Source organism: Gnatocerus cornutus, chromosome 6 (assembly GCF_029298725.1).
Source record: "Gnatocerus cornutus isolate USDA-ARS CGAHR chromosome 6, icGnaCorn1.1, whole genome shotgun sequence".
NCBI lineage: Eukaryota > Metazoa > Arthropoda > Insecta > Coleoptera > Tenebrionidae > Gnatocerus > Gnatocerus cornutus.
Window position 1 is genome coordinate 18,724,780 of NC_142238.1, and position 15,581 is coordinate 18,740,360.

The window sequence follows — 15,581 nt, forward strand, 5'->3', positions numbered from 1 at the left end:
TATATTATAATAGTTATAATATAAGTATAAAAAATCGCAAAAAGAATTAGTGTTTATCTTAACCTTTAGCAATCATTTTTTACATTAATTCTTACGCATCACATCAAAAGAACGTTTAAGAGAATGAATAAGCAAAGTATGTAAAGTGCAACAATAGAATTTTCCAATTCCTACTAATAAAATGCTCTTTTGATATAATAAATTTCATCATTAAACAATACTTTAAATAAAAGAATAAATAAAATGCCTCACAAAGCAACACAATTCACAATGAAATAAAAAATTAAAATTCGCACTACCATTAAAATTTTCGTTTCTACTGACGGCTTGATTGTAAAATACGTGACAATTAATAAATCTGCATTTTGCCATTTTTTAGAGTTTAAAAGTGTGTTTGAAGTAATAAATAACCAAAAAAAGCATTTTACAAGAAGTTCGGAACAAAACAATAGTTCGTCAGCTTAAGTCGTTAAGTCCTTTTTGATTTTTTTTAAGCGAGGTCAAGAAATATTAATTTTAATCATATTTATCATTAAATCTGAGATTTGCAAACTTGGGGACTGAAAATAGAACGTTTTTTAGTTCTGAAATAATAAAGTACACATGAAAGAATCCAACGCTTCACCTTTTTGTTTTTGTTTTTACAATTTTGAAAACACATTTTATTCAAAAATGGACTTAGAAACTTAACGACTTAAACCAACGAAGTTGCAGTATTCAATCTATAGTCAGAAAAATCAAAACTAGTTTGCGACGAAGAGTACCTAAGTAATATTTTTTAATCTTGCAAAATTGGAGAAAACTGTATGATACACGTGAATAATAGATATTTATTATATGGGTGTAAGGATGCAAATTATTCTCGACAAAAATCAGTTATTCTCAAGATTGTAGATGGAGAAAATAAGATTTTTGGAGTGAATAATTTGTCTTTACACTCGAATATAATACTAGATTTTATCCAAAGTCTCTTTTGGTTGCAATAAAAGCATTAAAAGAATTAACGAATTGACAGAAGTGACAAATTTTTAGCGTTTAGAAAGCCATGCATTGTTGTCATGGAAATGCGGCATAATTTTCTTTAAAGTGTCTAGAGAATAAAAGAATACTTCATTTGTCTAAAATGAGTGAATAATGTACTACTTTATTAGTGCATTTTGGATATAAACACATTTTATCCAAAAGACATTACCCAAAATATATTTTTCTGAATAAAATTTGTCTTTTTTCTCTTATACCTTAAGTAGCTATTAATTAACTTTTCTAAATTACTCAATTAAAGTTTTGAAAGAAATTTATTCATTTTGGAATTTCCAATAAATTACAATAAATAATTTGCATATAATGAAAGATTAAATTGTAGTTTACAAAAATAGCAATGTTATAAAAAATATTATAATTCAATCATCCTCGTTCCTAGACTCCTCAATTTGATACAGAATTAATACAACGACCCTTCCAATTTCCTTTGCCACCAAATCTCAAGTTTGCATCAAAACTTTTAATTAACGACACAAGATCGGGTACATAAAACTTGGAACATAACTTCAACAATTTAATTAGAAACGCCACTACTGCTCGAGAATAAACAATGAAATTACAAAAAACTTTACAAAGAACTACGACTAGCCTTATCGTCTAAAACGTCTACACTTGTTTTTAGAGCTCACGTTGCATTGTATGCACCACACAAACCTCTCTAGAACCGAATTTGTCGCCTGATTTCAAACAAATTCGGATCTACAGGGTAGATGTAGAGCATTAACGTGAAGCGGCGGTTTTTTTAATGGCGTAGTGGACCTGCAACAAAAAAAGTGATTAAAAATTGTGGACAATTCTTCTGCGGTTTGAAAAAGTTGGCTAGCAATGAGTAAATTTGCATCAGTAATATCATCAGCAGTTTGCAGAAAACTGACTACATCGAGTGGGATTGTTTTTCTTAATTATTATGCAATGAAATATTAATAAATTTTCTCGGAAAACTGAGTGTGGTTTTCTGTTACAATGATTTATTAATTATCTTGTTCACCTTTCGGTTGTTAATTTTACAAGTTTCTTATTAGGCCTCTTAAAATATCTGTGCATTTTAGTAAAATAAATACAAAAACAATTAACAATTTACCAAGTTTCAGACAGGTGAAATTTACAGATTTTTATTCTAAAAATTTGCAACAATTATAATAAAAAATTATAATTCTGGTTCTTTTAAAATTATAGTAATTAATGAAATTTAGAAAAAATAATACACTCGAGTTAACTATGAACTAAGTTTTTATAAACTATTTTTTATTAAAATTTGTAATTTTGGTTATTCTAACTTTACAGCAACAAAAATTAACAAAGTCTTTGCTAATGAAATGTGCTAAATTACGATGTTATAGAACAGAAAACAAACATTCTAGAGATTTTCAAAAAAAATTGAAACTTTACGTAATTTTCACTTTAAAGCAACGAAATTTGAAGAAATTGTTGCTCTTGAGTGGACTAGGAAGAGTGCCAAATTTTCAAAATTTTCTTTTAGGTACGAACTAACAATTTGCGACATTTTTAATTAACAATAAGAATTATTTGTAGAAATTTAAGTTAGCAACAACGAATTATGCCAGATTGCAATTTTATAAAATTTAAAATCTACATTTTAGAAATTTTTGATATTTTTTTATAATTCTAATTATTGTAGAGCAATTAAATTTTTGGATATTTTTGTTCTTGAGTTGGCTGTAAGCTGCGGTAAATTGCAAAATTTTTTTTTATGTCTTAAATATTAACTTAAAATCCACACCGTTTTTTATTAAAATTTCTAACTCCAGTAGTTTTAACATTACAGAAATGAAATATTTATCCTTGAATTGCTAATAAACTGCAAAATTACAACTTTATAAAACAAATAAGAAATAATTTAGAATTTTTTATTTCATGGCAGAGATTTAAAATTAATAGTTAATTCTCGTAATTTAAATTTTCTAGCATTGAGATTTAAAAAGGGTATTACTTATAATTAAGCTATAACTATAAGTATAACCGTGCAAAATTTAAATTCCGGAGCAAAAATTGCCCTAAATTCCATGACCACAACAGTACGAACAAAACAATCTTTGGGAAAACAAAATTTACTGTATTGAATAAATTTTCCAGCGTTTCTAACTTACTTTTTTATGAAAACAGTAGAAAAACTTTGTAGCCATGAAATTCAGGCAAAAATTGTTGACTTCAAAATTTAACAGTTAAAATTTAAGGAAAAAGTTTCTAAATTAGTAAAAACATTCAAAGAATTAGAAGAATGCAAAGTTAAAACAGAAAATTTTACAAATTTTTTACGCCACATTCAAAACAAAATTTAGTTCCTCTTGAATCTTATCGTAAACAATAAAGAATGACAAACTTATTTGGATTATCAAGCTCTTCGACCAGACATTAGCCTCTGACTAACATCTTGGAAACCAAACCGCGTAAAAATTCCACCCAAAGCAAAGGAAGTCAAATTTAAAATGCAAATTTAATCATTTCCGAGTTTTCATTGTACCATTTCATCAACGACATTTAAATACTCACTTCCTCTTAATTTAGAGCCAACAACTTGTCGCTCCATCCATCTGATCTTGACTTTCCTGCAAATAATAAAACTGATATTAATCTTCATTAAGCTATTTGGTCTTGATTAATATAAGCAAGATTTTTAGCCGGTCCATTTAATTAACGCGAGCACTTCGTTAGAACTTGGTCATAATTAAGACCACTGTAATTAGAAAATTAATAATTTTTCCAAGTCGCGCTCTAGGTCAGTGTCGATTTGACTACAATGCCTTTGTAATTAAACGCCGTTCAGAATGATGAATTAACATTTAAAGTCTTCGTGTGTGACTGTGAAATCAATTCGTATAATCTTCATTAATCATTCCTCACGCGGCTATTACTTAATTACTGTAGAATTAGTTGCGGGCTGTTTGATTCCGTTTGTTGAATTTTATGGTGAGGAAAAAAAAGAAGACCAGTTGACGGTGATGTACCTCTTTTTATTGGTGGCGATGAGAGACGCGATGGCTGATGAACCTGAAAAAAATGCTTTTATAGTGGCAAAAATCTGGAACCAGTTGCTGGGCTAAAAGCCTTTTCAGATCCAATAAGAGAAAACTCTTCACATCTGTTAGCGTGAATAACGTGATTAGAATATATAAAGCACATTTGTCGTCGTATAAAGACATCAATCCCGTACTTTCATGCTAATGTAAAGTTGCTCGGTGACTTTTTATTTTATTCCGAACAGACACAAGAACCGAATTACCATAAAATGAATCCTTTATGCTATCGTTTAAACCCGCGACATCGACAGCATATCATCAACAGTTTATAAATCCATCCTCTCTGAATATTCATATTTCAATTTGGTGAAAGCTAATTGAAACTAGAGCCGTAAAAATCCCCGATACTTCTTATCGTCGTCGTTAAAATTTATCGTTCTCTTAAAGGGTTGGAATGTAATTTTTAGATATTGGTGTCACGCAGGGATTTAATGGGACTATCTGTTGTCAAGGTCGGACTCAAGACTTTTGGCTTTGTTTGCGAGGAATTCAAATTAGTCGTATTGACCGAGGAATTAAGGTCAGGAAATATCAAAAGTGGAGATCTTTAGTAAATGAAATCGAATTTGGAAAAGTGTCGAACAGTTTCAAGATCAGGTCAGAAGCTAACAACCAAATTGACTTTAGTGATTGACCCCGCATCAATAATCCCTCAAGTCCTTAATGATAAAGCCCCAGGTCAATTATCCCACGTAAGGACGGCACTCCACATCGAGAAGCTTCGGCATCCCAGCGCAAAAAGCGTTTCCGTTTCCGTTTTTCTTCGCGTCTTCGCAAACGTGCCAGGATAATGAGATCGTCACGCAACTAAGAAACCCTTTGGGATGAAGATGGTAATGAGAGTGAAAAAATTGTGTCATACCTTGTCGATCCGTGTCGGTAATTAGCAGCAATCAGCACTCCCATCAATGGTGCACTTTTTTAGCAATCGCGCATCTTGTTGACAGAGGACGATGCCTAGGCTGTGACAGCGGGTTGTGACACAGACGGGATCCTGATGGGTGGGGATTCAGCAAGCCCCTGATGCTCAATCGATCGCCTCTCACGCCCAGTTTTCCCGCGCACTACTGGATGTTGCGCGTTTCAACGTTTAAGAAACGTTATGTTGGAGTCCTTGGAGTTCTGTAATCTGAAGGGTCCTTGGAGGATGCTTACTTCCCCTTTTCTTTCCTTGTTCTCATCACTTCTATGACGACGGCTGAAATTTTACATGGGTTCAGCGATATTCGTGACGAGGGGAGAAAGAAGGAATTGCTGCTTATGAGGAGATATTTTATTTTTTGTTTTAGTTTTCGAGGGGATTTCTTCGCGCGAGAGAGCGGAATTGAATTTTATCGCCACATTAAATTGCAGGATCAAAAGATGCCTCTCCAACTACAAATCTAAGACCATTTTACAAACAATCCAGAAAATTTAGAATGTTAAAAATCAGCACTAAATTTCAATTACCTCCTTAACTAATTTTATTGCTTAGTTTATTGAACATTATGGCGATTTATGAACGCTTAATTTCTTCATGTTTACTTAAGGCGGCGATTTACCCAAAGCCTTCTAGGTTTGCTGTGTCATTTCTCTGCTAATCTTATAGTGTTACACACACATCCATCCCTTCGGATGTCGGCAGTACACTAACCATTTTAGACTCGGCAAACAAAGCATTTTTAGCATAGCATTTTATTAGTTGGACCAGCTCAAAAAGAGTAGACATTGAAGACAGCGATATAGCAAAAATAATAATATAAAAATAAAAACAAAAAATATAAAAGCAACAACAAACCAATTATTTAATAAAACAAAAAACAAACAAACATAAAATTAGCCGAAATTATTAAAACAAAGGCATTCCTTTGTCGCAACGCGAATTCACAAGCTCGGGTGCCAAATTGGTTCAAGTAATGTTAAAAACTACTGTGAAACCTGTATAAAAAGGAATTGCAATCCGATGTTTACGTTTAAGCAGTTTTCCGTTTTATGCAATTTTTTTTCAAAGCATTGTCATGTCTTCCGCAAAAAATTTCCAGCCAACAGTTTGAAGCTTTCAAATTTTGATGTTCAAAACGTTCGGCAATAAATTTGATTTGCGATTATAAAAGTAGACCTGATACATATAACTAGTTTAATTACTTCTTCGTTCTTGGTAACACAAATTTTCCGTAATAATTTTTCGTTAAACTGATTTTTATTTTTTTTTTCATATTTAAATTGAGTTATTAATTGTTAAACACTTAAATTATCACATTTTTGAACTCGGTGTAACTCTATTTATTCTTTTAAAGTGAACATGTTTTTTGTCCATCCATTCATTGCCCTGAATTCTCAATATCTAAATTTTTATTTGGAAGTAAAATTTTTGTTAGACATAATAAAAAAAATATATAACCTAAAACCTCAGCTGAAGTACAATACGAGGTAAATAATATAAACAAGACAGTCGGCGTGTGACTTGTTTTCTAAACAATTCCCAATTGTTTCTAAGAAAATTTAAAAGAGTAAACAAAAAATTTCCCTTTTAAATATGCAATAGTCCGATTTTTGGCTTTCGTGTTTGCGTAAATTCTGCTGTTTTTTAAAGGTTTCAGGTCTTTAAAATAGTCAATTTTGTAAAAATCCAAACAGTTTTACAATAAATATTTAAAATTATAAAATAAGTTATAGTATACTTAAGAGAGAAACCGATCTAAGAGCCAAAAATTTGAAAAATTAGATGATGTAATAAAATAATTCCAAATAATATCGCCCATATTGGATAAAAAAAACTTTCAATCCCTTAATAAATTAAAATTGCAAGGCAAGAAATATGTAGCGAATACCGGAAAGAAGGTAAAAGAAGAAAAACTAAGTGGAATGTGCGATGTATTTGTTAAGTGTTGTATGCCCTCGTTCTAAAGAATTCAATCTGTAAATAAAAATTTGCTTCTTATCTAACTGGACTGTGAATGAACCGAACAAGCAGAAAAATTTGATGATGTCTAAATTCATAGTAAATCATAAATAAAGCCAAGACACAAGTCATTTTTGTTGTTCCTGACACTTTGGCCAATGGTCAACCTTCAAAAAGACATTTTTACATCAAGTAATCTCTTCAAATTTTGACACAACGTGAAAGTTATCCTATCATATCTGTTTCAATTTATTATAATTGTTAAAAGTGTTATAGGTGTATTGTAAATGTGCGATAGCATTGGGACAACTGAATTTAAACAACCAATAAAAAGGCAAGCAAAATAACAATCTTCTGCAGATTTTACCATTTTTTAAGCCTGCCAACAAAGTTTTTTAAATAAACTTTTAAAAAATTAGTTATTATTTTTACGATTTTTTAATAAAATTTAATAAAATTATTGATTAATTTGTATTGGTGAATATCTCATTATTTATAATTAATATCATGGCGCTTAGAACGATTTTAGAATTTCAACGTCAATAATTTTTTTCTCATTTGTCAAGAAGACAATATTTCAGAACTCTCAATATCAAATTGCAAGTTCATTAACAAAGCTTAATAATATACAAGGTGTTTATAAATGTTTCTAGCATCAAAGGTGGCTCTGGAATTCCTGCCATGCACTATTTTGCCGCTTTGTGTTCATAGTGAATATAACTATCTTGAAAATCTTTTATAATGTTACTTACGTTAATGACGTTTCAGTTACAATTTTGTGTCCAAGTTTTTCATTTTCTGGTTTTAAACCACAACTAACACAGTTTATTTCTCAAAACTCACTGTACTCCATGTTTGAGGTTAACTGCAAATGTCAGTTGAAAAATTGAAACTCACATTTGTAATGAGCGGCAAATTTCTATAACATTTCATAGCCACCCTTGATGCTAGAAACATTTATAAACACCTTGTAGTTTTTGCAGTCAGGTTAATGTGACAATGTCAAATGCATTTTGAATGATTTGGTGTTTTGGAGGTCATCGTATCGTTGCAGAAACAAAATTCCACCCAATGTCTAGTTTAAATAATTTCTCAAAATATGTGACTTGCTGCTGAGCCCGTTATTTAGGTATGTCAAGTCTTTAAATTTGAATGGACATCGAGTCGATCTTGAAACCAAATGGGCAAAGAAAAGATAGTCGTTTATTATCGTACAATTTCGTTCATCTCACTTCTCGGTCACAAGTTATTTTTCCCCCATCATCATGGTCACAGAGGGTTGGTTTCAACCTAAGATGTACGCAATTTATCCACAATTTGGGCGATGCAGGCTTCATGTAAATTAGATCCTACATGATTATAAAAGAATTAGCAGTAGAACGAACATGATATTCTTTTTGTTAAAGAATGGTTCTGTGTCGGGACGAAGAGCTTTTTACAAAAAGAATGTTATTCCCTGAGATATTTAGTTCTAAACTTGGCCAAATTTAACGATTTTCAACATTTTTTTTATCATACTGTCATTACTTTTTTCAAAAAAACTCAACGTCCCGACATTAATTACTATCTTAACTGCAGTTTCACAAAATTTGAACTGATTTTTTTCACAGACAACGGAGTAATATCGAATTTTGTGACGCCTGAAAACATACATTTTTCTGGAGGTAAATCGCCGCTCGAAATGAAGACATTCGTTGCGAGTCTACAAAGCCCGAGTGCCTTACCAATCTGTGTAAATTCTAATCAAAGCACTTATTACAAGCTTATGACTTTATACAATGGCTCGGATATAAACTCAAACAGAAAGCGCGAACACAAACAAGGTCTTAAAGCAAATCGTCTCCGTTGTTTTATTAAATATGACTTCCCCGCAGCTGTGAATAAGAAAATCGTCGTTATCTCGTATCAAAATCGCGAAATACCTTCCACTTTTCCATCCAGTTCCCAATTATGATTCAGCAAAGCCGCAATAATTCGAATTCCTCTCAGGTCAAGCTTAGGATGTCTAAAACCAGTTTGGACCGTCTGCTGGTAAACTTCCCGTTCGAGGAAGGTACCGGCGATTCGTTGCCATTTTGACCTCAGCTCCAGAAAACGTTGATTGTTGGCGTCGATAGTGAATTCCGTTTCGTGGACCGTGACTGAAAAGGAACAGTTCGTTATTGAAAGTGAAAAAATTTTGAAGCAGGTACGAAATTGCCGGAAATTTATGGGGCAGTAAAACCCAATTGTTCAACAAGGTCGGACAGTTATGGCGACCATAAAATTTCAGTTAACGGCATCACCTGGACTAGGCGAATTCGAGGCTAAATCTTCACTTTTGATTATGATAATCAAAACACTAATCTAATAGTGAAATGGCATTTTCCTGACCTATCCAAGTTGCATTGTTGCACGTTAACTGAATACAGATAGTGCATGGCATGACACAGCGCAATACCAGACCCGACCTGTCCTAACAGACGTTAAGATTAATGACATTGTATTCGGAATTGCTTGTACTATACCGTCTTGAAGAAAATAGTACCGTAGAAATCGATCAAAGCCAGTCATTGTCCGAGGAAGACCAGAACTGGGTTAGTAGGGTTTTTTACGACGAGTGGTACCAACTGGAAGTGCGCCAAAAGTGAGGAATTTCTTTGGGAGGTTGGATAAAAGGGGCCGTAGACTGCGGTCGATAAATTCGACATCAGGGCGCAGTAAAGCCATTAGAATTTTAAGTTTTTCGGGTATTTTCTGGTTAATAAAAAATTTAGATCTAAACAGCTAATTTTTCGTTTCTTGTTTTGTTTCCCAATGACTACAAAAACGCGTTAATTACGCTCGCTCTTTTCCTATTATTTTAACGTCACCCTCAAAATAAAAGTTTCTAAAATCTGAGTCTGTTGCACTAGAATTTTGAAATTTAAAGCAGTTAATAAATGAGTTGAAATTAGGCACCTCGCCAAATTTCATCGCTGTGCCGCTAACACAACCAAAGATACAATTTTTTTTATACAATTTCAAACTTTTGTGTTTGCCCTTAAATTAAAAATTTGTAATATTTGAGCCTGTTGCTGTAAAATTTTCAAGTTTGGGGCAGTTAATAAATGAGTTAAAACTAGCAACCTCTCCAAATTTCATTCCTGTGGCGCCAACACAACCCAAAATACAATTTTTTTTATAGAATTTTGAAACTTTTGGGTTTGCTCTAAAAATAAAAAATTTTAAAATCTGAGTCTGTTGCTCCAAAATTTTAAAATTTGGTACAGTTAAAAAATGAGTTAAAAGTAGTACCGTCTGCAAATTTCATCGCTGTGGCGCCAACTCAACTGAAGATACCATTTTTTGTTTTTAATTTAATAAATTTTTGAATTTTTTTGAATCGTTTTTAAAAAAAAAATTCTACATCCTGGGTCTATTTCTTCAAAATTTTTAAATTTGGTACACTTATTAAATGAGTTAAAAGTCAGAACCTCCCCAAATTTTATTTCTTTGGCGCCAACACAACTCAAAATACATTTTTTTATAAAATTTTGAAACTTTTGGGTTTGCTCTAAAAATCGAATTTTCTAAAATCTAAGTTTGTTGCTCCAGAATTTTTAAAATTTGATACAGTTAATAAATGAGTTAAAAGTAGTAACGTCCCTAAATTTCATCAATATAGCGCTAACACAAACAAAAATACAATTTTTATGCAATTTTGAAACTTTTGGGTTTGCCCTTAAAATAAAATTTTTTAATATCTAAGTCCGTTCCTCCAAAATTTTGAAATTTGATACACTTAATAAATGAGTTAAAAATAGCAATTTTGCGAAATTTTATCGTAGTGGCGCCAACACAACCAAAGATACAATTTTTTAAGCAATAAAAATTTCAAAATACTGAATCGCTTGCTCCAAAACTTTAAAATTTGCTACTCTTATTAAATGACTTAAGAGGAGCAACCTCTCCAAATTTTATCGGTGTGGCGCTAACACAACCATAGATACATTTTTTTATAGATTTTTGAAATGTTTGATTGCTCTAGAAATAAAAATTTCTAAAATCTGAGTCTGTTGCTTCAAAATTTTAAAATTTGGTACAATTAATGAGTTAAAAGTAGTAACCTCTGCAAATTTCATTGCTGTGACCAAAAATACATTTTTTTTATAAATTTTTGAAACTTTTGAGTTTGCTCTAAAAATACAAATTTCCAAAATCTGAGTCTGTTGCGTCCGAATTTTGTAATGTTGTACACTTAATAAATGAGTTAAAGGTACAAACCTCTCCAAATTTCATCGCGGTGGCGATAACACAACCATATCTAGACATATTTTTTATGAATTTTTAAAACTCCACTTTAAACTTATTGTGAATTATTAGGCATTCCTTTGCAGCTTTGTATTACTTTCAGAATATAAGAATACGAACAAACTGGGCGAAGTTTACGTATCTAAAAAGAGACTTGAAAATGAATGCCAATTTCCCTTTTATTGGTTATTAAATTACATATAATTGTCTTTATTTTACGCAGAATTTAACGTAGAATATAAATCTATTTTTGAAGTCTATTTATGACAACCAATAACTGAATTTTGAAATGCAAGAAAATTAGAATGTTTGAAAAATACGGCATTCTTAAAGCTTAATATCTCCGAAAATAAGACAAATAATAATAAATACGCTATCGTTCTTTTTCAATCTTGAAAATCTCTCGATTCCTTCAAAAATATATTTTCTAAAGGTCTCTTTTTCTTTGGTTTATTTTGAATTTAATTATTTTAGAGAATTTCTTCCCCACTACTCACCATTTCAAAGAAATAAAATTGAAATTACAAGAAAATTTATAGCATAACAATAAAAAGTCGCGTGTAACTTATCTATAAAAATAAAACTACAGGCTAAATAGAAACTGAACAAGAATAAAATTTAACCTAAATCTGAGCATATAAACGACCGAACTATGAAGCAATTTCAGGCCTTCGAAAACTAGGAGTAAAAATTATATTACCAATTTGAATACAATAACTCAGAAATTTCTACAATTAGATTGCAGAATTGCCTCATGTTGGGAATACTATCAAAAATTCTTCGACAATTTGCATAAAAATGTCCCGAGCGAAAACGCAGTCCCACTCCAATATGCTAAAACGCCTGCTATCACGAAAAACCAACAAATTTTACACCTCAACTAAAAACAATCTGATCCGAGTGAAATTTTCCGGAAACGACCACCAACACCTTCCCACAAACTGGTTAACCTTTCCGTCATTGTTTTCTCTCTTTCAACATTTTTTAAAAGAAACCAACCGCCCAGATTTGACTGTCAAGGTCAAACTTGCTGCACTGATTGACCTTTTGTCCTTTCTGTGAAAGTGTAGGTAGTTTAATTAAGTTCCTAAAATGAAAATTTTTTGTGGGGGAAATAACATGTGGTGGTAATATTGAAAGTGGCGAAACGCTCCCTTATCATGGAACTGATGATGATTTTGAAACCCTGGCTCAAACACATGCCAGCGATGTCACAGCTCGTTTTCAACGAACTCCCACAAAACCAGAATAAAACTGACCTCATAGTCGTGGTATTTGGCAATAATATTAATTTAGAGTATTTGTCGCCTCCCACAATTGTTATTTTGCCATTAATTGTTACGGAATTAAACACGGAACGGTGCTCCCAATCGGAGCATGAATAATAAACGTCCGTGTTAATAAACAATTCGTGAGTATTTAGCAGGCAAATTTTTCGGCTTTATTGCTTTAATTAAGTGAAGAATTATTTAACGGATATGCTAATTTTTCGTATTGATTAAAATGGCAAAAGTGGGGCGTGCGCAGGGGGAAAGATGCGCGCGTTTTTACACACATAAACAATGTTTAGATGGCGCCAATCGATTTATAAAGATGATTTTTGGAAAAAATGCCGGTTTTGCGGAGAATTTTCCGGGTAAAAACAGACCGAAACGCCGGATTTTCGAGGGGCCACGAGGCCGCCGGCTGGCGCGTCAGCCCTCGAGTGTAATTAAAAAATTTCAACGCGTGAAAGCTTCATAAAACATATGGCTTTTTGAATAAATTATGATAAACAAGAGGAATAATCGTGGAGAAGTGGACACAAGCTGGAGGTTCGCTCGTGGTGACCGCCGCGCTGGTCATTTTCCTCATTTTTTTTTCTAGTAATTAATTTAATTGACTGTGCTAATTAGTAATAATTGGCGTTTCGCTTTTACTTACTCATAGTTGTTTGTTAGCGGGTTCGGTTCTAGTTCTGTTAAAACTGAGCACGACACTTCCACTTTTCACTGCGTTTCAGTACCAACTGTCGCGGTCTCAGTTCCCTGGTAGCTTGCTGCCGGCCCGAAAGCCATTAACATAAATTATTATTGGAGACAGTTAATATTGGGTCATAAACCTTACCGAGTTCTGAAACCCTAGGGGCTGAATAACACGGATAAAATCCCTTTTCCAACATTTTTCCTCCGAAAATGCATTTTCCTAAAATCGCATATTTTTATCGTAAAAGCTTTCTTCGTTATCAAGACTTTTATTAGAGGAGAGGGGCGAAGACGGCCATTATAAAAAAGGCGGTGATGATTTTGATTCCCTTGACAGCTTCTGGACCGGGATCACTTTACTGACAGCTGCATGAGGGTCCCAGTGACGTCACGGACCTATTCGAATCGGGCCTTTGTGCTTGGTGTCGAATACAGGTAACTTTGAAATAAAAGTGAGCATTTCCGTTGACAAATGGAGATTTGGCTGATTACCATAATCTATATTGAAGATGATCTGCGTGACTGCGTTTATGAGCAGTGCTTCAACGTTATTAGTTACGGTTTTAATAGTAATCTAACTGGATGAAATACGTCGGCAGTGATTTGTTTGGCAAATTATACCGTTATCTTTTCTGTAATTAGCTCAATGGGCACAAATGCCTTTTACATGTGCGTGTGTGACCTTGGCTGGGTCTATTGTACAAAGTAGATACCGTATCTATTACATGATGTGTAAAATTGAGCTCGTTAAAACACAGAATAATGTGTTGATTTAATTACTTGTTTCTCAAGATGTAATTCAATTAGCGTTAATTAGAAAAAGCTACAATTTATCGCTTTACCGGGCGGTTCAGCGATCAATATTTTCAATATTCAAAAAATTGGGAGATTCAGACTGTTTTGTATTGTATTTGTTTTTGTATTTGATTTGTAGTGTAAATTTTTTAACTAAAAATTATCGAGCAAAATCTTCAAATTTAAGAAAAACGAAACAAAAATTTCCGACACTTTTTGCTAAAATTTGTAATTTTGATAATTTTAGTGTCTCAGCTATACATATAATTTGAGTTGTTTATGATCTTTACTAAATCGTTAAAAAATTCTCGACAACTTTAAATAAAATTCGTAATTTTGACAATTTTAGTGCTTTAACTATGAAATTTGGGAAGGTTAGTAGTTTTGAGTTGTCTCCACAAAATCGCAAAAATATAGAACAGAAAACACAAATATTAAAATTTTTATTTTCAGATAAAAGCAAAACTTTTCGACAAGAATTAATAAAATTTCTAACTTTGATAATTTTAGCGCTACAACTATGAAATTTGGGGGTTTTATTATTTTTAAGTTGTTTATTATCTTCATTAAATCGTAAAATTATAGGACAAAAGACACAAAAAATACAAACTTTTAACTTGCAAACAAAGTAAAAATTTGCAAAATTTTTTAATAAAATTAATAATTTTGATAATTTTAACGCTACAACTATAAAATTTGCAGAGGTTTGTATTTTTGAGTTGTCTTTTATTTGCAGCAAATTGCAAAATTATAGAACAGAAAACACAAATACATATTAGAAATTTTTATTTTCAAATTGAAAGGAAAAATTTCGAAATTTTATAATAAAATTTGTAATTTCGATAATTTTAGTGCTATGGATATAAAATTTGAGAATCTTATTATCTTTAAGTTGTTTATAATTTCTATAAAATTGCAAAGTCTTAGGACTAAACACACCAATTTTAAATTTAAAATTTCAATACAGAACAAACATTTTTCGACATTTTATAATAAAATTCATAATTTTAACAATTTTCGTGCTACTACTACAAAATTATGAGGAATTTACTGTTTTTATGCTGATGATTATCTCCACCAAATCGCTAGGTTATAGAATAAAAGACACAAATATTAGAAAATTTTATTTTCAGAACGAAGTAAAAATTTCCGACAACAAATAATAAAATTTGTATCATTAATAATTTTACTGCTACTACTATGAAACTTGAAGATTTTATTATTTTTCTTTTGATTATTACTTCCACTAAATTGCAAATTTATAGGACAGAAGACACAAAATTTATAATTTTTTTTTTATTCAAAGCAAAGCAAAAATTTCCAAAATTGTATAATAAAATTTGTAATTTTAATAATTTAGGTTTCCTAAGAATGAAATTTTGGGAGGTTACTATATTTGAGTTAATTATTACCTACACCAAATCACAAATTTATAGGACAAAAGACACAAATTTAAAAAAAAGTTGTTATCAAAACGAAGTAATAATTGTCTGAAATTTTGTAATAAAATTTGTAATTTTGACAATTTTGGTGCTACAACTATGAAATTTGGGGATTTAATTACGTTTGAGTTGTTTATTATCTCCACTA

The 15,581-nt window shown here is 31.6% G+C and overlaps 1 protein-coding gene across 1 annotated transcript; it reads right to left on the minus strand.

Annotated features, from left to right (window-relative positions):
• Positions 1–3,499: 3,499 nt before the first annotated feature.
• LOC148173645 (uncharacterized) lies at positions 3,500–13,289 on the minus strand. The gene is made up of 5 exons (XM_088039907.1): positions 13,238–13,289; positions 8,883–9,101; positions 4,942–5,277; positions 3,915–4,050; positions 3,500–3,608 (listed from the first exon to the last, which is right to left on the minus strand). The coding sequence occupies exons 1-3, from the start codon at positions 13,287–13,289 to the stop codon at positions 5,231–5,233; spliced, it is 318 nt and encodes a 105-aa protein (XP_087896033.1). The 3' UTR covers positions 3,500–3,608; positions 3,915–4,050; positions 4,942–5,230.
• Between the last annotated feature and the right edge of the window lie 2,292 nt (positions 13,290–15,581).